Here is a 24,842-nt window from a genome sequence, read left to right as displayed (position 1 = left end):
ACATTCTTTGCTTTTGATACCATGCGACCTAGTGATAAAACTTTCAAAATGCTGCAAGATAGCTGACTGGATGAACTAGCTATTGCAACTTACATATGGCTACCCAAACAGATGGACTTGCTCTGTAATAAGTTTTATGAAGTTCAAAGACCAGAGCAATGAGGAGAATGAATAAACGGATAGAAAAGACTTGAGAACTAACTTCAGCCTAACAGGTCGTACATTCTTTTTAGGTATATAAGGAAAATGACCAGTTTTCCCAGAAGGCATGTATGTGTTTCTGTTATCAGTTGTAATAAAATATGACCCAGATATGTCTTATTGTGTTCTCTGCCATCTACTCTCCGGGCAGTTCTGATGCCGTCAGCACATTCCGCTAGATGCATTCTAATGTCACTACCATAGCTCGTGGCAGCCAGATTCTCACGTTGCATATCCACTTCACAGCCTGACTCTTTCTCAGGTTTAATTGACCATACTGTGTCATTTTTCTAGTAGGCTAACTAAGGAGAAAAATATAATACCTGAGATCCACACATTTGATCAAATCAGTCTTGTCATCTCTGCCTAGAACTTCAAAAGCTGATATCCTGGGAATCTTGCTGCTCGGAGACAGCCATAGGCAAGCTTAAAAACAGCAGATTAGCCATAGCTGTGAATGTTTGTTTTTACGTGTGATGCTCTAACTCTTTTACCTTCTGAGCAAACTCAACTTAAAGATCTCAGTATTTTAAAAAATTAGCCAGGCGTGGTGGTGGGCACCTATAATCCCAGCTACTCGGGAGGCTGAGGTAGGAGAATCGCTTGAACTCGGGAGGTGGAGGTTGCAGTGAGCCGAGACTGCACCATTGCACTCTAGCCTGGGTGACAGTGTAAGACTCTGTCTCAAAAAAAGAAAAAAAAAAACACTCAGTATTTTAATGCTCATACTGTTTTTCATAATAGACATTTGAAATCAGCTATGGCAAGCTGAATACACACAGAGATATGTGTAAGTGTATATGTTAGGGTATGTATGTATATATATGTATACATACATACTTTTTGTCACTGAGCAAAATCAAGTTGCCTTTGATATTTCTACTTCAGAGTAGATCAAACTTGAGTTTTGGTAGAGCAGAAATAGTGCTGGCCCCAGGCCAAAGAAAGAAAAAGTAAAGACAAGCTTCTTTGCGTGCCACCCCTTTGCAGCATCTCTGACTTTTCTCTAACCAGTCCTCTTGCCTCAGCGTTATTGACTGTATTGGTCAGGATTCTTCTCAGGGCATCACTCATGGCACTAGAAGACTTTTGTTAAGTCAGAAACCTACCATTTACTAGTGGTATGTTCTTTGTCAAATAACCACTTTGAAACTCTCTGAGCTCCATATAGCTGTAATATTAAGCAGCCTCTGAGTGTCACCTTCTGAAAACTGGCCCTGAGCAATCTACTGTCACGGTGCTGGCTGCCATATTGGTCTCTACTCAATAATAGCACTGTGGTCTCTGACGGGAGACTTTGTCAGCATCTCCTGGGACTCTTGCTTTTATTCCCTCTAACAATGTAGGAAGGCAATTAGTGTATAAGCAATATAATATAAATATGGACTACATATTAGTTTGGGGACACTTGGTTGATATTTCATTTGTTTAGAGTTTAGAAAGGAAGTATAGGCCCACAACTTTCAATATGTCTCATCTTGATGACAAGTTCATTTCTGGAGTGTGTCCAACACAGAGTGATTAATTTTGAAATAGAATTGGTCAAGGGGTAGTTATTAGTACCTGGAGGATTCTTGTCAACTGCTACTATCTGTATCCAAAACTCTTAACATTAAACCATAAGAGAGCCAATGTTGGTGCTTGAAGAGTTTGAGTCCTCTTGGTAATAATAATTGTGCATGAATAAAATCAGCATTTGGATAGAGAAAGGCTATCCCATATTGGAAAGTAATCATGGTTTTTATGCTCTTGCGTGTGTATGCTTTGACAGCTTTTTGGAGACTACGGCGTATTTCTTCATGAAACCAAAACTTGGAGAGAAGGAGGTGTCCCCAAATGCTTTCTTCAGTATCTGGCATGAATTCAGCTCTGACTTTAAAGACTTCTGGAAGAAAGAGAACAAACTTCTTCTACAAGAGAGGTAGGTATTTTCATTTGCACGATGGCATTTTAAAACTGGTGTTTTATTAGGTGTGGCACCACGGGGGTTGCCAATTTTCATAGCCTGAATAAAAAATTAGATGGCCCTCAACCTGGGGTAGCAAGTTGAGGAGGATGCTGACATTTGGCAAAATGTGGAGTTTTAATAAGAAGAGTCAGCACAGAAGCTGGGACGCTACAGAGAGAAGCTGGGGTGCTGGTTTGCCAGGACCACTGTCAGGTGACACAACTTCTGTCAGGAGGAAATCATGTCAAAGTGACCACGTAAGAAGGCTTGAACAACCCTGCTGCAATGGCAGACGCACTCACTTCAAAGAACAGATAGCAAAGGCTGTAAGGGTAAAAGGAATAGTTTGCTCAGTTCGTGGGCTATTGTCATTTTACCACTCATATCAAAATTTCATCCAGATATCACCAAGAAACACAGATGTCAATATTTTTTAAAAGACCTTTCAAGATTCTTGTAGAATTGTGTGATACTTTCTAAAATAAATCTTTTCAGGAAGGGGACTGTCCCCTCTTCAGTATATGGAATAAAGTCTCCATGATTATGAAATTCCATAGAGGCATATTACATATTAAGTCATGAAGAATGCTAGCCCTGTCAGGGTGGCATCCCCAAATAGCTGCGTCTAGTGGGAAAATAAAGGGAAACAGAAGCTATACTATAAAGCAAGCCATAATGCCAAACCAATTCGTATGCTTCCTAACATCACTAACAGTAACTTTACTTTAGATCTTTAGAAAACTTACATCCTGTGGGCCGGGAGCGGTGGCTCATGCCTGTAATCCCAACACTTTGAGAGGCCAAGGCAGGCAGATCACTTGAGGTCAGGAGTTCGATACCAGCCTGGCAAACTTGGCGAAGGCACCCTGTCTCTACTAAAAGTACAAAAATTAGCTGGGCGTTTTGACGGGCACCTGTAGTCCCAGCTACTCAGGAGGCTGAGGCAGGAGAATCGCTTGAACCCAGGAGGCGGAGATTGCAGTGAGCTGAGATTGTGCCACTGCACTCCAGCCTGGGTGACGGAGCAAGACTCTGTCAGAAGAGGAGAGGGGAGAGGGGAGAAGAAGAGGAGAGGAGAGGAGGAGAGAGGAGAGGAGAGAAGAGGAGGCAAGGGGAGGGGAGGGGAGACTTACATCCTGAGCAAGACTTTGTCAGAAAAGAAAAGAGAAGAGAAAAGAAAAGACAAGAGAAAAAAAAAGAAAACTTACATCCTGAGAAATTTTGTTCACAAAATTCTGCTGTTTTCTGCTTATTGTCTTCACTTTGGTCTGCTTATACACGATATCATGGTTGTTCACCTTGCTTTCAGTTGTAATTCGATTTTGATACCTCCTTAAATTAGATGAATTAATTGATAACATTTATTGAGCCTGTAAACTATGCCAGACTTGCACTTACTCCTATAATTAATTATTTAGATCCATAGGTGTGTCACAGAAGAAACTATCCTCAGTGAATAGTAGGTGGAAAAAGAAAATGGCTTGAACAGAAGGAAAACACTTTAAACTTGCACTTTAAAGATAATGAGCTTATTCTACTTCCAAATGCATCAGTAGGTGTTAACATAAAAGATGAGAGCTTTTAGTGAAATTTCTATGCAGGTGGGGTAGAAGAGATAATTGCTTAAAAGTAAGTGTATTTGAATCACTCTTCTTTTCCTTCAGACTAAGTCATATATTAAGTGATATTTACCAAAAAAGGCTTGCACAGTTCAGAAAATTGTAAAGTGGAAGGTTTTTCTTAAACCTTAGCACATCACACAGAACTTCCCTTCCTGCCCTTCCCTAAGTCCCGACCTTCCTCCTTTTACCTCTAATCTAAACCTGGTCCCCTAGAAAAGGGTTTGAAACTTATTTACACTAAGGTTCAAAATGAAAAGAGTCGTGTTTCCCCTTGCACGATGATTTTCATCATATCTAAGATGAGAGTCCTCGCCGGGCGCGGTGGCTCAAGCCTGTAATCTCAGCACTTTGGGAGGCCGAGACGGGCGGATCACGAGGTCAGGAGATCGAGACCATCCTGGCTAACACAATGAAACCCCGTCTCCACTAAAAATACAAAAAAATTAGCCGGGCGTGGTGGCGGCGCCTGTAGTCCCAGCTACTCGGGAGGCTGAGGCAGGAGAATGGCGGGAACCCGGGAGGCGGAGCTTGCAGTGAGCCGAGATCGCGCCACTGCTCTCCAGCCTGGGCGACAGAGCGAGACTCCGCCTCAAAAAAAAAAAAAAAAAAGATGAGAGTCCTCAATGGGAGTGTAGACAGTGTGATTTTAGACATCAACAAGACAGGACTGATGACGTTGTCGCTTTGGAGTAGCTGGTCCAATGCACATCACGTAAGCAAGTGCATCGCAGTCGGAGAATGGCTTGATCCTGTCGTGGAGGTCCTAGGCCAAGGATGCTGGACACCCTCCTTCTCGCTTTCTTCTGCTGGCATAGACCAGAATATAAGCTGGTGAGATGCTTACTTAGAGAAAATGTTGAGATGGACTCATTCAGCTGCTTTGCTCCCTAAGCATCCTCACAACCCTGTCTAATACATGCCCCACGACAGCATTCTCAGAGTCCCATCTAACACACGCTCCATGAGATAGAACTGTTTCTAGATGACATTTTCAACAACAACCCACTGTTTGGTGGCATTGTGTGCAGCTGACATGCCCAGAATGAGCTTTGCTTCACTCTCTAAGTATCTCATAAAATCAGCCAGATCCGTTTTTAAAATTCTTTATCCTGTGCTTGTCATATCCTAAAACTATGTGATGGGCTTTGGGTTCACACTTGGTGACCTGACATTCATGTGAGCAGTGTTGTGAATTGGCAGTTTACAAGTGCTCTTGACTGCAGACTTAGTTTTCTAAATCATTTGCTTTTAATAAAAGGCTAAGGAAGAACACGTGGCAGGTGAGAGCGCTGCTTTGCCTTTTGACTTCCAAAATCTATTACCCTCTTGGGAAATGGTAACCAGATTGCTTGAAAAGGAAAACCATTGGTTGGAGTTGTTTGCACAACAGTCCTGTTCCTTTCCTTAGTGAGGGACCAGCTATGTAATTTTTAGGAAACAGTGAAAAATGAAAATGCAGAATTTCTTGTATAAAAATTAATAATTTCAAGACAGCAAAGCCTTAAAGCAAGCACAGAGCCCTTGGCGCCCTATCTGACTGCCCAAATGCACACCTGTGCCCTACTTTGGTGTAAACTTTTTTTTTTTGAGATGGAGTCTTGCTCTGTCACCACACTGGAGTGCAGTGGCGCGATCTCGGCTCACCACACCCTCTGCCTCCCAGGTTCAAGCGATTCTCCTGCCTCAGCCTCCTGAGTAGCTGAGACTATAGGCATGCGCCACCACGCCCAACTAATTTTTGTATTTTTAGTAGAGACGGGGTTTCACCATGTTGGCCAGGATGGTCTCCATCTCTTGACCTTGTGATCTGCCCACCTCGGCCTCCCAAAGTGCTGGGATTACAGGCGTGAGCCACCACACCTGGCCTGGTGTAAACTTTATATTATATTTTCTATAGTTAAATGGAAAACTATTTCAGAAATGTTTTGAATGCCCCAGGACATGGATAGGAAATACTAGTGGGGTCATTTAAGAGTGTGAAACTTCTTGTACAGTTACTGTCAGTGCGAGTAGGACCGCAAGCGGAATTACAAATACTTAAAATGGAATGCTGTTCTCCAACCTATTTCTCACCTCTGTACTCCTATACTATTTACTATCAGCCTGTTTTCTTCAATGGCTAATCTTATACTGCCTAACAATATGTCGATTTTATACCATTAATTTTAGATATTTGCATGCTGGTCTTTTTTATTTTTAATTAAGAACCACTCAGTGTGGGTCTTTCTCAGTGGGATGAGTGTCCTCATATCTGGTACAGCCCTCACTTGTCACGGGCCACACCGCCTTTCCCCTCTTTGTGTCTCCATAAGTATTTGCTGACTTGACTTGTTGCATCATTACCATTGCGCAGACATGGAAATAAGAACTTAGCCTAGTAAAGTAATGAAACATGTTTTCTTGCATAACTTGAGTTGATCATTGTAGATAATAAAATCCCTGTTCTGAACACCTCAAAGCAAAAGGAGAGAGGGACAGAGACAGAGAGAGAGATTTTATTTGTTTAGACAGTCAAACCTCAGAAGGGCGAGAGTGGAACTTGCCTGTGGGAGGCCTGAATGCAGAATTCTGCCTGCTGTGAGTGGGGTCAGTCAGCCGCGTGTGTCTGTACCTGTCTCTTCCGTGATCCTTGTGTCTTTTTAAACGTCCTGTCTCTATTCTTTCTCCTTCTTTTTCCTCTTCTTTCTCTCACCCTTTCTTCCCAACCTACCACTCCTCTGGAGCTTAGCTTTAACTTGCAACCTAGGCTGTTCGTTAGCTGTCAGCCACTGCCATGGCTTATATTCTCATAACCCAGGAGAAGAGAGCAGTTTCCATATCCATCTGCAAAAGTGCCAGGGAGGAACGCCGAATGAATTGTGTCCATCTCTGAATCAGCCCTGGTGGTACTGTGGTTAGCTTAGCAGTTCACAAACCTGATCCTGAAGTGAGAGCAGAGCGTTACCAGGATTGACAGTTCCCTTCAGAGCAGTGCTTTTGAAGGAAGAACAGTTTCCCCAAAAAAAGTAAACGATAATCTGGCCTAATTTATTAAGCCTTTAAAAGTAACTCATGTAATTAGCAAAATGTCTTAGCATGGTAGAAATAACCTGAAAGATGGTGTTAATGGTGTCCTTGAAATTTTTCTGATAGAATTTTCCTTGGACTAGTTTGATATGTATAGATTGAAAAATATCATGAAGGTTTTAAATCCTGTCTAAATTTTTCTTATGCCCACTATTTCTAATTTGTGTCTGATTACAGAGTGATAATAATAACTCTATTTTCTTACTTGGTCCTGATGACTCATATGATTTGGTTGATATATTTCTCGAAATAGTGAATTTCTACACATCTGTGTCGGATAGGGCTGCTGTCTTTCTAGCCAATGTGTTTGGATTTCCAAGTTAGCTCTGCCACTTACTGGCTCCAGAATCATAGAAAGTCAATTGTTTCTCGAGAGTCAGTTTCCTAATCTGTAAAATGGAAATGATAATACGATCTTGCAGTGTTATGTGGACTAAATGACATAATGTATTTGAAGTATGTAGCACAGTATCTACCTTCTGAATGCCTATACTGTTTTTCCATCACTTAATTAAAGATAGTATCCCGGTCATGGCTCCCTACAAGGTGATATGACATTGCTAAGGCATGTTAAGCATCTTAAGAACATAGTCTGTAAAAACAAAGTATTACTGTGACTCAGTTACATTCTTGGTTAGGCAAAATATCTTGGTTGTGAGTCCAAGGATGAACTTTAGTTTGAAAATGTTCATGTAACCTATCCCTCCATGTCTACACTATGTGATACAATGGACACAAATCATGTGACCCACTGGTTTTGTCACAAGTCAGAAAAATTATTTTTTCATCTACTTGGAACTAGACATGTACAGTTGTTAGTAAGAAATCCTCCTTTTTTGAAAAAATAATCTAAACTTGTCATCACTGAGCAACACAAAACATGTGCAAGTATGTATTTTTTTAAATTTCAATTTGTCAGGCGGGCACAGTGGCTCATGCCTGTAATCCCAGCACTTTGGGAGGCCGAGGTGGGTGGATTATGAGGTCAGGAATTCAAGACCAGCCTGGCCAACATGGTAAAACCCCGTGTCTACTAAAAATACAAAAATTAGCTAGGCATGGTGGTGCATACCTGTAATCCCAGCTACTTTGGAGGCTGACGCAGGAGAATTGCTTGAACCTGGGAGGTGGGGGGTGCAGTGAGGCGAGATCGCACCACTGCACTCCAGCCTGGGTGACCGAGTGAGACTCCAGCTCAAAAAAAAGAAAAAATTCAATGTGTCTGTATTCACCAGAAGATGGGAAGGGAGACTGACATGTATTCTTCTAAGCATTTCCCGAAGGTCTCACAGAGCGTAGTTGTAGTAGGTAAGGAAATAGGCAGTCTTCGTCTCTTATTTTCAGGAAGGCGTTAGCATGACTGTCACCTAGCCACTAATGAGGCCCTGTGGAGCTAGGATAACAAGAGCTGTATTAATTAAAAGAAAGAGGTACAGATTGATTAAGAATGTGTGTCTTTTTTTACCCTGATTGAGAGGCTATGGTCCAGGTCCTGGGAAAGGAGGGTTAGGCTTCCAGAACAACATCACCTCTTTCTTTGCTCTAGTGAAAGTTGCGCTCAGTTTTCAGGATGAGTGTTCAGCTGTATAACCATGTGAAGCTGCCTGTGATTATTCACTGATTCCATATGGAGTCGTACTGGACAGTGAGACGTTCAAGTACATTAAATGTAAGTCTCGTCTTCTTCGAGCTAGTAGTATAGCACTGGTTGGTGTATCATGCAGTGGGAGGAACCAGGAGCGAGGATTAAGGAATTCTGCCCAGAGGACTTTTGACATGGAACGTGGAGCAAGTGTAGGATTTTCACAGACAGTCCAGAGAGCTAAGGGCTTTTAGGCAAGAAGAAGATCTGGCTCTGGCCACTGGGTCCCAAACCTCATAGTGTGTATTGTGGCCTATCATTATTTCATTTTTAGTTGGCCTGAGATATTTTAATTTAATAAATCATGACATTAGTAAGAGTTATGTTTAAAGTATTGTCTAACTTAATTTACTAGTTTATTTTACTTCAAGACAGGTAGTCTTTGATGATCCAAGAGAAAGGATAGCTACTTCTCTAATTGCACAAGCATGTGGCAGTCAAGTCTTGTTTCAGCCCAGCTGAAACCTGTAATTAGAGGAAAATAATTGGAATGTTTATCCTTAGAAGGTTATGTGTTCCATTGGCGAGCCCCTCATGCCTTGTTAACATTTCTGTTTCCATAATTGATTTGTATTCAAGTGAGCTGTATGTTCAGATTTATGTATGATATTATCGGAGTAAGTTTAAGAAGGAAGAGACCATTTTCAAAGAAATTGAAAATGCAGCTGAAGAATGGAGATAAGGAAAGTTTATTCTTATGCAATAACGTACTTGCTGGATACCTAAATGAACCTGCCTCTTGGGCTGCAATGTAGCATTCTTGCATTGCTTGATAAATGAATTTGGCCAACCATTCACCCTTTTCATTCAGGCATCAATTTTTAGAAAAATGACCCATAAAGAAATCCTCTTCTCAGTGCCAACTTTCTGTAACCAAAGGTTTGGCAGGAGAGTCAATGAACAGGACAGTCAAAATAGTGGCCAGTGGAGGCTGAGGGTGTGTGGAGATTTATCTGTATTCATGTATTGGAATAACGAATACACATTAAAACAGTAAGTAATGCATTCAACAATTATTTATGATATGTATGCCCTACTATGTGATAGGCAACATTCCTGGCCATGTGGATCTTTTCTCTTCTCATGAGAGAAGCAGACAACAAAAAGTAAGCATGTATTTAAGTTACAAGCTGAAATCAGTGCTATGAGGAAAACAAACAGGGAGTCATCTTGCAGAATCCAAAGGGAGGAAGGTCATTTAGAGAGGCTGGTCAGAGGAGGCCTTTCTGAAGAGGCAGCATTGCTGTGGACACCTGAAGAATCAAGGGAGCAGCCCTGTGAAGGGGCACAGTGGGGAGGGGGTAATGTAGTATGTGAGCATTCCAGACAGACGGTAGGGATGTTCACGGTAATGTGGCAGGAAAGATTGAGCACTTCCCAAGAAAGATGGGGGCCATGCAATGAATTTGATAAAGCAAGCTGGGGCCTGAGCACTCAGGCCCTGGTAGGTCGTGGTAAACATTGACTTTTATTGTGCATTCAATAGGAAGCCATCAAAGGGTTTTGTATTTTTTTCCCAGAGAGAAAATAACCTTATATGATGTATGTAATGAGAAGATTATTGGCCGCCAAATGGGTAGTAAATTGGAGAGTGTAAAAGCAAGTTAGGAAGTTATTTTAGTGACCTAATTGAGAGCTAGGACTGTGCAGACTGGGGTGAAGGCAGTAAAGATTGTAGAAAATAGGTGGATTTGAGATATATTTTGGAGGAAAATCTACATAGATTTGCTGTTCACAGGTTCCTGGATGAACCAGTTTTGGGAATCAGAAAATGGTAAATGTAAGCTCAGATACTGAAAAGCTAATATTCACTAGGATGCTAGAGATCAAGCAAGCAGGGTTTTCCTTTCTTCTAAAATGCTGTAGAAAAAAAGCTGAGGTTAAGAAAAGATATGAAACCCTGAATATTAGGATATTTACTTTGTAAAATGCAGTTCTTTTCAAAAAATGGAAGGGCCTAAGGTGAAGATTAGCTGGGAAAGGGCTTTGCGTTTGCTTCTTTATCTTGCCGTGTTCCAAGAGATGTTTTTAAAACTTTGGGAGATCTTCAAAATCCTCAATTCAAAAACTGAAGAAACTCTCAGTACGTAGTTCTAGAGAATCCGGACCAAGAGCTAAGAACGTGGCTTGTCCAAAGATGTTTTTAGTTTGGTAAGGATTTGAACATTGTAGCATCTTTTAATGAGTTTGTAGACACTTGTAAGGTATCTGAGAAATTTTTATTCCCCTTCAGCATTTGCTAAAAGGGTTTTTTGATGTCTTAGCAAAGTTTGCAGTAGAACTCTCCTGGATCAAAATATACTTCCTGGAGTGAAGATATTTAAAGTTACTCCTTTAAAAAATAACATCATGTGGCTTATGTGGGCCGAAAACAAGATCCTATTCAAGCTAGATGATTCAGGGGCAATTTTTAATTTCTTTAGGATACTTTCAAATGATGTAGTGGTTATAATCTGCTAGAGGAAGTACAGACCTGTTGAATTTGAATAATATCAAATTAACAAATTGTTAGGTTTGTGTGGTCTTCTGCTAGAGCCTGGATTTTTAAGATAATCAAAAATGTAAGGAGCCAAAGGCTTCCCCATGGTTCATTCCCAGCATGACATGCTCCGTGCTAACTCTGACACCTTTGGGCAAAGGAATTCCACATTCACACACTCCTCCTGTTCGACTTAAGGATTTCAGCTTCACACACTACCCCTGTTCCCATTAGGGGGAGTGAAGCTTTAGAAAAATGGAAAGCGTTTCTTCTGCACTTAAACATTAGTAGCCTTAGGGCAAATGGATCATCAAAGCAGCTGTAATAAGGCATTAAGCTCAGTTTTAAAAGCAATTATTTGTGAAAGCATGTGTTGGGTGTGTATGTGTTGGGGGATGTTAGGAGGTTGGATACCAAGAATGAACATCGGTATTGAGGTACTTTGAGAATATATGTTTCAATATAGGACCTACAAAAAATTAGATAATATTCAGGTGTCTTGGACAGAGAATGAAAAGAAAATGATCCTAAAAATGTAAGTAGAATGGCCAGTAAACACATGAAAAGATACTCCACATTGTTAGTCCTCAGGGAAATGCAAATCAAACCAAAGTGAGATATGCTTCATACTCACTAGGAAGGCTGTGATCAAAAAGACAGACAGTAACAAGTGTTGCAGATGATGAGAATGTGTGGAACTCTCATACATTGCTGGTGGAAATACAAAACGGTTTTTGCCATTACTTTTATGGCAAAAGCCACGATTACTTTTGCACCAACCTAATACGTGGGGCCTGAACGTAGATTAGTCCTTGTAAGGAGCTGGAGTCTCTGGGTACAAAGGGAGAAAAATGGAGAGTGACTGCAAATTAAGTTTCTTTTGGGGGGTACAAAATGTCCTAAACTTAGATGGTTTTAGAGGGGTGCACAAACCTATGCATCTACTAAAAAAAAAATTGACATTCACGTCCAGTGGGTGAATTGTATGCTATGTGAATGATAGCTCAATAAGGCTGTTTTGGTAGAAAGAAGAATTAAGTAGAATTCACACATTAGTATTACATTAGAGTTCTAAGCAGAAAAGTGGACTACAATTGAACATACTGATGACCTCCGGTTATCTCTATTCAGAGTGTTCACAGTGTTGAAAAATCTGACATTGGTTCCTCTTCTTCCTGCCTGGCTCAATTCCTACTATTTCCCCTGTACCCGAGTAATTTTGTATGTACCCAAGGAAAGCAAATCTTGTAACTACAAACATGACTATTAGCTAAACAGAATTTCGGAGATAAATCTGCTGGAAAAAGCTTTTTAAAAAATTGCACAGCTCATTCCAGAATCAAAAGGATCATCATCAATTTCGATAATTAGTAATTTGCAGTAGTTCGACTCTGTAGTGATGAAATAGGCTGGTGCTTTCCCGGTGTAAACCCATGTCAGGAAATCTAAGTCATGTTTTAAAAATATACACACATGCAAAAAATACTATATGTATGCATATATATGTGTGTGTGTGTGTGTGTGTTTTGAACAATTATTCATCTATTGTGAATAAACTTTTTCAAATCTAATCTCCATGGGAGGAGTCCTATTATTCAAGTTTCTATAATACATAGGACCTTTATTGCTAATGGAAAGAGATAAATACTGAGAAAAAAATAATTTGGTCAGGTGCTGTGGCACACACCTGTAACCCCAGTACTTTCGGAGGCTGAGGCAGGATGATTGCTTGAGCCCAGGAGTTCAAGACCAGCCTGGGAAACATAGGGAAACCATGTATCTACAAAAACAAACCAAAATTAGCTCGGCACGGTGGCGCACACCTGTGGTCCCAGCTACCTGGGAGGCTGAGGCAGGAGAATCACTTGAGCATGGGAAGTTGAAGCAGTAGTGAGCCGTGATTGCGCCACTGCACTCCTGCATAGGCAACGGAGCAAGACCCTGTCTCAAAAAAATAGTAATTCAATATGATAAAAAGTGGTTAACTGGCAGGGTAGGGTGGCTCACGCCTGTAATCCCAGTACTTTGGGAGGCCAAGGTGGGCGGATGGCTGTAGTGTAGGAGTTGAGACCATCCTGGGCAACATAGCAAAACCCCATCTCTACAAAATATACAAAATTTAGTTGGGCATGGTGGCGTCTTCCTGTAGTCCCAGCTACTTGGGGACCTGAGGTGGGAGGATCACTTGAGTCCGGGCTGTTGAGGCTGCAGTGAACTGAGATAGTACCACTGCACTCTAGCCTAGGTGATGGAAGTGAGACCCTGTCTCAAAAAAAAAAAAAAAAAAAAAAAAAAAAAGTGGTTAAAGTACGTAAAAGGAAAATGAATGAGTCTGTCTTTGCTATGGGTGAAGATTTTCATCTTTCATTTCTGTTTAGTGAACACTTTACATTCTCTCCAGAATCCCTATCCCCCCTGGTACCCACTTCCCCTGCCTTTCCTGTGACTTTCTGCTCACTGACAATGGGCCCCACTCCACGGCCTTCTGACCGAGTTACTGCTCAGGCTTTTTGCTTGCCATACAAGGTTGGCCTTAGAAACTTGAACCATGGGCAGCTACTAGGTCATGGGAAGAATTTTAAGCCCATGGAAAGGAAACTTTTGTTTAAGGCAGACAATACTAAAGACAGACCTTTGATATGGTGCCTACTCGCGAGGAGATACCCAGTGAAGATTACCCATGCTGATGCTGAAGAACTGGCTGTAGAATTACAGTGCGGTCTTGAATGTTGACATTTCTAGTTCATTCAAGTTTCCATCGATTGAACCACAATCATCGTGGCAAATTAGGATCATGTAGCTTGGAGTTCTTTGGTTTATGTGAAAAGCTATTGTACACAATTTGTTCCTCCTTAAAGGGATATGTCAATTGTCATCATCATTATTTAAATTATTATGTATATATGCTATTTCTTCTCCCAGATTTACTGAGGCATAATTGACAAATAAATATATTATGTATAAGGTTATACAATGTGATGTCTTGATATACATTGTGAAGTGCTTATCACAATTAAGCATTAATGTATCCATCAACTTTTTGCGGTGAGAATACTTAAGATCTATTCTCTTAGCAGGTTTTAAGTGTACAATACATATTATTAATAATAGGTACTGTGCTGTACATTAGGTCTTTACACTTGCTCATTTTAGGGCTCAAAGTTAGAAGTATTCTTTGACCACTATCTCCCCATTTCTTATATACTTATTATAATATCACATCAAAATTCAATTCTAAAATTCTTGGTGTTTTAAGACCTATGATTTTGCAATTTTTGTAAGAGTAGTAATTCTGCAGAGCCAAATAAATGAAAACAGCATTACACCTAATATAATTCCTAAAATGATGTAAAACATTTTTGTTTTACAATTTAGGCTTTCTAATTACAGCTATAATTTATTACTTATATTATCTATCTGCACAATCCCTGTGAATATTGTCTTACATGAAGCCTATGAGCATCTTCACTTCATTTCATTCTGTTTTGATTTACTTTGCTTTTGTTTCCTAAGATTTGTAATAAAACACCAAGGATCCCAGATACCTTGAATGTCTTTCTAAGTCTGAAAACTTTATGTAATCAACCTCGTCTGTCATTTCATCTTGTTGGTAATACCAAACATTCCCTAACTAATCTTTTAGCATTGTCTCCATCCTCTCCCACCTGGGCCGGCCACGTTCCACCTCTGATTGATTACAGAGGTCGCTCCCTTCCTTTAGGGCCAGCGGTGAGGCTGGCACCCGAGCATCATGCTCGGTATCCAGATGAAAGAACGTGCTCCTGGCCAGTGTGGCTCCACGGCTCATTGATCTCTCTCTGGAGAAAGGCTGGCATGTCTCCTTGCACATTTCTTTTTTGAATGATTTAAAACTTGATGCTGAGCTATATAAAGTTCTGTCTGGATAGCTGTGCCTTATAGACGGAGGGTCATCCTGAAAGATGCCGCTTCTGCCTTTTCAAAAAGGGCACGCAGACCGTTCCTAGAGCAAGCCACCTCCACCGTGGCATTGTGTGGAATTAGCTAATGGTTATACCTGGCAAAGAGAAAATCAAGGTTAATTCTTGTAAATTTGTTTGAGTTCTTTGTAGGTTCTGGATATTAGCCCTTTGTCAGATGAGTAGATTGCAAAAATTTTCTCCCATTCTGTAGGTTGCCTGTTCACTCTGATGGTAGTTTCTTTTGCTGTGCAGAAGCTCTTTAGTTTAATGAGATCCCATTTGTCAATTTTGGCTTTTGCTGCCGTTGCTTTTGGTGTTTTAGACATGAAGTCTTTGCCCATGCCTATGTCCTGAATGGTACTACCTAGGTTTTCCTCTAGGATTTTTATGGTATTAGGTCTAACATTTAAGTCTCTAATCCATCTTGAATTAATTTTCGTATAAGGAGTAAGGAAAGGATCCAGTTTCAGCTTTCTACTTATGGCTAGCCAATTTTCCCAGCACCATTTATTAAATAGGGAATCCTTTCCCTGTTTCTTGTTTCTCTCAGGTTTGTCAAAGATCAGATGGCTGTAGATGTGTGGTATTATTTCTGAGGACTCTGTTCTGTTCCATTGGTCTATATCTCTGTTTTGGTACCAGTACCATGCTGTTTTGGTTACTGTAGCCTTGTAGTATAGTTTGAAGTCAGGTAGCGTGATGCCTCCAGCTTTCCATCAAAAAGTGGGCAAAGGATATCAACAGACATTTCTCAAAAGAAGACATTCATACAGCCAACAGACACATGAAAAAATGCTCATCATCACTGGCCATCAGAGAAATGCAAATCAAAACCACAATGAGATACCATCTCACACCAGTTAGAATGGCGATCATTAAAAAGTCAGGAAACAACAGGTGCTGGAGAGGATGTGGAGAAATAGGAACACTTTTACACTGTTGGTGGGATTGTAAACTAGTTCAACCATTATGGAAAACAGTATGGCGATTCCTCAAAGATCTAGAACTAGATGTACCATATGACCCAGCCATCCCATTACTGGGTATATACCCAAAGGATTATAAATTATGCTGCTATAAAGACACATGCACACGTATGTTTATTGCAGCACTATTCACAATAGCAAAGACTTGGAATCAACCCAAATGTCCATCAGTGACAGATTGGATTAAGAAAATGTGGCACATATACACCATGGAATACTATGCAGCCATCAAAAAGGATGAGTTTGTGTCCTTTGTAGGGACATGGATGCAGCTGGAAACCATCATTCTTAGCAAACTATCACAAGAACAGAAAACCAAACACCGCATGTTCTCACTCATAGGTGGGAACTGAACAATGAGATCACTTGGACTCAGGAAGGGGAACATCACACACCGGGGCCTATCATGAGGCGGGGGGAGAGGGGAGAGATTGCATTGGGAGTTATACCTGATGTAAATGACGAGTTGATGGGTGCAGCACACCAACATGGCACAAGTATACATATGTAACAAACCTGCACGTTATGCACATGTACCCTACAACTTAAAGTATAATAATAATAAATAAATTAAAAAAAAAAAGAAAATCAAGGTTAAGAGGACAACAAAGGTATCCTTGTGCTACTGTACAGTCAGAAGGGAATTCAGCCCTATCCCTTGGAGGCAGATGCAGATTCAAGTTGTCTGGTTTTTTGTAAGGAAATGTTAATTTTTAAAAGTATTTGTCTTGGCCGGGTGCAGTGGCTCACGCCTGTGATCCCAGCACTTTGGGAGGCTGAGGCGGGTGGATCACGAGGTCAAGAGTTTGAGACCAGCCTGGACAAGATGGTGAAACCCCGTCTCTACTAAAAATACAAAAATTAGCCGAGCGCAGTGGCGGGTGCCTGTATTCCCAGCCACTCGTGAGGCTGAGGCAGGGGAATCACTTGAACCTGGGAGGCGGAGGGTGCAGTGAGCCGAGATCACGCCACTGCACTCTAGACTGGGCGACAGAGCAAGACTCCGTCTCAAAAAAAAAAAAAAGTATTTGTCTTGAGGAGGACAGAATTACAGGTGTGTTGGCTAAGTCTGTAGCTGTTTTGCTGTGAGCAGAATAGAACCAGCATCATTAGGTCAGTACCAACTCTTTTTGGGCTTTACAATATTCTGCCCCGCAGTGGTTCTGGGGATGAGCTGGGAGATGAGATGATCAGAGTGTTCCCAGGAGGAAATGCCAGCAAGCCGTGTTAGAGAGGCTCACCTGCCTGCTCCCCGAGAGGGGCCTCATCCCCTGACTTTCATTCACCTAACGATGACCTCTGTCTCCACTAAATTAGGAGTCACCGGGAGTAGAACTAGTAGAGCAATAGAAGAAAGTGTGCTTATAAGCCTGATATAGTAAAATAGTGGGTAGCAGCACCCAGCAATGAGACATGAAGGAAGTGTAGTGTTGGGTTTAGTTTTAAATAAACAGATAATATCTGTCATTATAGTAATGATTTAGTATTTTGCTTTGTATATTTTACCACTATTAATATTTTTCTTATTTTATAACATGGGCATCTAAAGTGGGCTGCATTTACCATCACTCTGAAAAATAAAAAAACTTAAAATTCAGTTATATATTGGGAGGCCAAGGTGGGCAGATCACAAGGTCAGGAGATCGAGACCATCCTGGCTAACACAGTGAAACCCCGACTCTACTCAAAATACAAAAAATTAGCCGGGTGTGGTGGCACTCGCCTGTAGTCCCAGCTACTCAGGAGGCTGAGGCGGGAGAATCACTTGAAGTCAGGAGGCGGAAGTTGCAGTGAGCCGAAATCACACCACTGCACTCCAGCCTGGGCAACAGAGCAAGACTCTGTCTCAAAAAAAAAAAAAAAAAAAAAAAAAAATTAGTTATATAGCCATTCACTCTTTTACAAAAGAATATATTGGAACATTCATGACTTAGGCATTCATTTAGAATTTCAAATACCCAGAAGTGAATGACAGGCAAAAATCCCCATTCCTTTAATTAGTCAGGAAAAAATCGTTCAGAGAGATGAGCCTCTAAATTTATTGAACAAGGAAAAAGGACAGAGGTAAAACTCTTTAATCTTTAAAATATTCTAATGATCATTATATTTAGATAATATATATTTTTACAAAAATTATATCAGAAATAAAAGTGTATTCATAGATCTTAACTTTACGAGATGGGATTATTTTTAAAAATTAACCTCTAGGGTTCAAATTCCTATGACTTAAGGTTGAACATTTTTGGAAGGTTTGATAAAATTCCATTTGGCCACGTCAAATTTTTCCAGGTGTTTGGGGGAAGTGTATAAAATGAGGCATAAAAAGGAAGAAGTATGAAACAAGTAGAAAAAGTAGTAGAAAAAAGTATGTCATCAGTTAAGAGATTTCATCAGTTAAGAGAATCTCAGGTGCCCACAGATAACTCAGTAGCTTTCATTTTAAAAATCTGACTAGCTGTAGATATTAATACATTCTTAAATTCATGTGCTGTTTTTATGACAGAAGCACTCATAATTCTATACTGAGTATGTACACAAGTTTATTTCCTACAACCTCTGATTCGTTTTCTTAATGTTTTCGTTTTTCAAAGGCCGAATAAGGTACATAGTAAGAGCACGTGCTTATAGGTTAAAAAGACCTGGATTTGATATATATCTCTGACAGCACCCGTGTAACCCTTGACAACTTAATGTACTCTCTGAACCTGTTTCCCCATTTGTAAAATGAAGGTACTAGAGGCACCGAATTCCTGGAGTAAATTAAAGGAGACACAGAGTATAAAACATTTAGCACACGCTTTCACGTATAGAAACTTCTCAGTTAATGTCAGTTGCTGCCATGATCATTAATATATTAACGTTGTTTGAAAAGCAATAAACTTAGCATGAGAAAGATTTAGCACTAAATAAATTCATAGAAGCCAAACCCCACATAATTCTATTCTACCAACCACCCTTCCTTAGGTTTGTATTCCCAAACATGATTCAAAGCACTACCAATGATAAGCCCTTTGACGTTGGGCAGTTATTTAATCTTAGTCAACTTCAGTTTTCTAATTTAAACCATTGAGATATCAATCACTAAAGTACATGGTATTGAGGCTGTTAATTATATTAAGTATAGTAGTCCCAACACAGTGAATAGTTCCTCACAGATGCTGACTATGAAAATTAGCACCAAAGGTGTTTTAGAAATTACTACTATTATTACAAATGAGCCCAGTGTTTTTCTCACCATGAGTAAAACAGTGAGGAAGAACTGGACAGAACGAGGAAGAGCTTGGAAAAGGAGGAGAATGAGAGTGGGTATATTAATGAAGCATAGAGATGAGGAAGAACAATGGTGCTTAAAAATGGAAGGCATGGAACACATAGAAGGTAAAAGTCACCGGAAATAACTTCTCTATGAGGGAGTTTATATCTTTTTGTATTAGCAGCATGATCCGCCACTTAGTATCTTAAGATATCATTACCATGGAACCCTGTGCTTTCTTCATTGTAGATCCACAGCAATCACGGCATTTTCTCTTTTTTTTTTTTTTTTTTTTGGTCTCCACCAAATCAACTTACTCTTGCTGAGCATCATTCTTCATTAAGATATGGCTTTGGGGCCAGGAATGGTGGCTCATGCCTGTAATCCCAGCACTTAGGGAGGTGGCGGCAGGTGGATCACTTGAGATCAGGAGTTCAAGACCAGCCTGGCCAACATGGCAAAACCTTGTATCTACTAAAAATACAAAAATTAGCTGGACATGATGGTACCCACCTGTAATCCCAGCTACTCAGGAGGCTGAGGCATGAGGCTCACTTGAACCCAGGAGGCAGAGGTTGCAATGAGCTGAGATCACACCACTGCACTCCTACCTCGGTGATGAAGTGAGACTCTCACTCTAAAGAAAAAAATAAATATATATGGCTTCCAATCCTTTAGATTATAGATCTCCTATTTACAGTAGTGTTGTGTTGAGGTCTTTTAAAGGACGAGGATCGTGCCTCTTTTGCCCTCTTTACACATCTTGTTCTTGTTAGTTAAGCGTTAAGCAAAGTTGTCAACATAGCATAGAAACACAGAGGTTGGAGTTAGGAATAGAGAAGGAGCTGGGAGCATTTAAAATAGAAAGCCAGACCCAAGTAGCAGCACTAGAGCACAGGGTATGGGGCCTGAACTTGAGACTACATAATATTTATGGCAAATTCGAGATAAAGGTGGGAAAGCTATTGTTTTTTAATGTCATGGGCCAACAAATGAATGGACAGATAGTTAGATGAGGAGTTACTGGAAATGACACAACCATTCGGGAAAGAATACAAACCCAAGTTAGCAAAGTGATGTTATTAAGAGGAAAGCTTGGCTCCTGTGTTTAAAAGCTCTCTACTTTATTTATTATTAGTTAAAAAAAAAAGTCAAATCACTCCCGACACACTTTACCACTGATTACAATCCACTCGTGTGTCCTAGGCCTTCAAATGAGAACCAAGGACTCTGCACAATCTCTTAGCTTAAGAGAGGCGAGAACATGACCACTGGAAAGCTTGTGAATGACAGTAAAGAGGAAATGTGTTGATTTCCATATAAGATGTACTTTACTGTTCATTAATAATTATTAAAAGCAAGTTTCAGCCAGGTGTGGTGGCTCACCGGGGCAGGAGGGTTACTTCAGGCCAGAAGTTCTAGACCAGCTGGACAACATCACAAGATCCCCATCTCTACAAAAAATAAAAAGTTAGCTGGGTGTGGTGGCATATGCCTGTAGTGTGCCACCAGGAGGCACACTACAATTGAGATAACAATTGCTGAAGATGGTATTGAGGCTGCTAATGATATTAAGTGCAAAAGTCCCAACACAGTGAATAGCTTATCAAAGGTGCTATTAAAATTAGTACCATTGGTGCTTTAGAAATTACTGCTATTACGACCAGCTACTCAGGAGGCTGAGGTGGGAGGATCACTTGAGCCTAGGAGTTTGAGGTTATAGTGAGCTATGATCATGCTACTGTACTCCAGCCTAGGCAACAGAGCAAGACTCTGTCTCTAAAAATATATATAATAATAGGCTGAACATGGTGGCTCGTGCCTGTAATCCCAGCACTTTGGGAGGCTGAGGAGGGTGGAGCACCTGAGGTCAGGAATTCGAGACCAGCCTGACCAATAAAATGAAACCCCATCTCTATAAAAATACAAAAATCAGCCGGGCGTGCTGACAGCCACCTGTAGTCCCACCTACTCAGGAGGCTGAGACAGGAGAATTGCTTGAACCCGGGAGGCGGAGGCTGCAGTGAGCCAAGATCACGCCACTGCACTCCAGCCTGGGTGACAGAGCAAGACTCTGTCTCAAAAATAATAATAAGTTGCATAATGATCTCAGAAAAGCTAAGAGTGACATGCTCATATCCAAATTCTTAATCACTAGTAACCATTTGTCATTTTCTCCCTGATTGTGACCTCTCTAACAGGAATAATGGAGTCTACAAACTTTGGGGATAATTATTATAATAGATACAGTTTCAATCCTAATTTTATAGTCCAGACCCATAATCTCTTATCTACAATTTTGAGACCCAAAAACCTCAGAAACCAAAAGCTTATTCATATTTTTGTGGCAAATTTATCTGTCAGCGAAACTCAACTTTCATGGGGCTATGTATAGTCTTTACTCATTCTATAGTGTGAATGTTCATATACTTACAGAAATGTCAATGTGTTTGATTTTTCCATGCTATGTCAGACTCTTTTGATAGTGTTATGCTCCATATTCCTGTCTGATATTGGAAACGTTCTGAATTCTTTTTTTTTTTTTTTTTTTTTTAATTTGAGACGGAATTTCACTCTTGTTGCCCAAGCTGGAGCGCAATGGCACAACCTTGGCTCACCACAACCTCTGCCTCCCGGGTTCAAGCGATTCTCCTGCCTCAGCATCCTCAGTAGCTGGGATTACAGGCATGCGCCACCACGCCCGGCTAATTTTGTATTTTTAGTAGAGACGGGGTTTCTCCATGTTGGGTCAGACTGGTCACGAACTCCCGACCTCAGGTGACTCGCCCGCCTCAGCCTCCCAAAGTGCTGGAATCACAGGCGTGAGCCACCTGCCCGGCGGAAGAATTCTGAATGCCAGAATCCATCTAAGCCCTAAGAATTCGGGGTAAAGGATGATAGAATGAATGGCTGGCCGACTGAACCATTTATTCACTAGCCCTCATTCTGCTCTGTCTAGAACCACACAGATAAATCCAATCGTTTGTTCATGTAATAAATCTGATATTTAAGGTTAACTAGGAAGATTCTACCAGGTTTTCTGTTGCCCTGACATAAATCCTTAGTCCTGTTCATTGTTTTGCAGTCTCTTGGACTTTTCTGATTCATTTAGCTTCCCGCTCACCCTGGGCTTCATCATCTGATAGTTCAGCTGTACCAGCACTGGTACTATGATTTATGCAACAGATTCCACCTCTCACTTCTCACCACTTCCCAGGGTCGTCAGGCCAGACTCTTCACACCTCCTGCTCTGGGAAAAGTTCTCGAAGCTGGACTACTTCAAAATCAATGTTCCCCAACCTCAGGTAGATTCTCTAAGGAATGGATATCCTGAGACAAATCTAGGAAGCATTAGGGGAATGGGAAATCAAAAGCATTTTCATTCCAATTTCCGTTTTCCTCTCTAATCGTTCCCCATACTGCCACCTTCCGCATTCTTCAAACTGTAAGCACCACTTCCGCGTGCTTCACTACGAATGTATGACTTGTCCGCATACTTCCCTGGGGTCCTTCAGTATGTACTTAACTAAGTGTCTGTTCTATACCAGACAGTGGAGCTGTGAATACAACCAAATTCCTGCCCTGGTGGAGCTTACGTTATAGAAGGGAGGTCCAGACCATCGATAAGTATAGAGTGAAGCTCCAAGGAAAAACAGAGAAGGGCAAAGAGAAGACAGCTAGGGGAGGTGGTTTATTGTATTTCAGTTACCCAGACAGTGCCTCTGAGTTGATGTCTAAGCAGAGACTCGGAGGTGAGGGAATAAGCTAGTGGATATCTGAAGAAAGAACCTTCCAGACAGATCGAGCATCGCATGCAAAGCTCAAGGAAGGAGCATGTTTAGTAAAGTGTCCAAAGTGACTGGAACAGGAGTGAGAGTTGAGAGGTAAGAGAAGAATTCCGAGAGGGAGCACTGGGGCCAGACTATGTAGCCTAGTGGGCCAAGTGAGGTCAGGCCTTTAATAAGGAGGGCATCGAGGAAGAACCGTGCACACTACTGCTAGTGCTAGAGTAAGAGAGATGAGGACTGAGAACTGACCTCTGGATTCGGGATCGTGGGTGAATGAGTGATATCCACAAGAGCAGTCTCTGTTGAGTGGTTAGGGACAGATTTCTGATTAACTGGGAGCCCAGGAAGCTGGCGCAGTGACTCTAGGTAGCGCTCTTGAGGCGTTTGTATATGTAAAGGGTCACGATGGAAAGGAAGGCTGGCAGGAGGGCAAAGGGATTAGGGTTTTGTTTTTGTGTTTATTTTTGGTGGTGGGATAAACAGCATATCTGTCACTGGATAGAAATGATCCAGTAAAGGAAAAATTGTGACCTTTGTTCTCTCTTAATATGTGTGTTTCCTTGATTCATTCCTGACTTGTATCTCCCCACGTCTTATTCCTTAATTAAGCCATTCTTCCTCTTGCATAATACCAAATTATTATGATACAAATAGCTTTGTTGTACTCTTTTATGAGTTTTACAGGGAGGAAATTGCATAAACTCTCTATAAACTAATTTCTATGTTTAATAGCCCTTAAGTTCTCTCACCCCATAGCCTGACCAAAAAAGTCTTACTAAAAAAAAATAGGATACAAATGATCCATATACATCATCCTGGCTAGAGAAGTGTCATAAACTCCGGTGTTGTTAGAACCAATAGAGCTTAACTTTATATCTCACTGGCTTTAATACAAAACTTTTCTGAGCTATTTGAAAAAAGAAATCACTAAGATTAAGAAAATATCTTAACACAGGTGGAAATAGTAAAAGGATGTTTGCATGAAAAATGTCAAATGTAATAAACAGCACTATTCTCCAATAATAAAAGATGAATTTGGCTGTCAGATACAATTTTATAATAGCTTTGACCATCATGTACGGCAGGAGTATTTTTTTTAAATTTACTATCATTAGATTTGCGAAACCAGTGATTTTTGTTTTACTATTTTGTTAAGGAAACCTAAAACATCCTCAGAATATACAGAAAGAATATGCATTCTTATAGGACTGAAGGGCATATCAAGTGAGCTGCTTTGGTAAATACCATGAAAATCCAAGTCTGACATGGAATTATAATCATCTCTACTATAAGATGCAGAAGAAAACCAAACACTTTTTTTTCTAAATCAGATATTTAAAAATATTAATGATGACCAATATGATTAGAAGCTTTAAAATCCTAACATGTATATGAACAAAAATATTCCTATTTTCAGAGACTTAAACATATCATCTGAGCATTGAAAAAAGCTCTTAATAGTACCTTTCAGATTTCTCATCTGTTTTCAAATCCTGTATTACATTCCTTGAGAAAGATACTCTAAATTTTACAGAATAGAATTCAGGCTCTTTATTTACAAAATGGAGTGTGAACCTTGCTGGTTACTCATCTATCCTCCTCAAGCAATTGTATTTTCCTTCCTTATCAACACAGACTATCACAGTTCTAGGATTTGTCTGAGATGCTAGCCACCTCTGACTGCTTGCTATTCACTGGAGACTCCTGTGATTGTGATTTAAGATTGTAGGCCAGGCGCGGTGGCTCACACCTGTAATCCCAACACTTTGGGAGGCTGAGGTGGGCGGATCATGAGGTCAGGAGTTCGAGACCAGCCTGGCCGATATGACGAAACCCGTCTCTACTAAAAATACAAATATTAGCTGGGTGTGGTGGCACGTGCCTGTAGTTCCAGCTACTCAGGAGGCTGAGGCAGA

The 24,842-nt window shown here is 40.7% G+C and overlaps 1 protein-coding gene across 1 annotated transcript in view; it reads left to right on the top strand.

The window, feature by feature from the left end:
* Positions 1-24,842, top strand: part of FMN2 (formin 2) — a 398,539-nt gene that overhangs the window by 357,323 nt on the left and 16,374 nt on the right. The window contains exon 16 of the mRNA XM_005539682.4: positions 1,973-2,122. Coding sequence (XP_005539739.3) covers positions 1,973-2,122 — 150 coding nt within the window. The remainder of the gene's footprint in view (positions 1-1,972; positions 2,123-24,842) is intronic.

This window comes from Macaca fascicularis, chromosome 1 (assembly GCF_037993035.2).
Source record: "Macaca fascicularis isolate 582-1 chromosome 1, T2T-MFA8v1.1".
In the NCBI taxonomy this organism is placed as follows: Eukaryota; Metazoa; Chordata; class Mammalia; order Primates; family Cercopithecidae; genus Macaca; species Macaca fascicularis.
The sequence above is the reverse complement of the archived record's forward strand: the minus strand, read 5'-3'. Positions and strand labels throughout refer to the sequence as shown.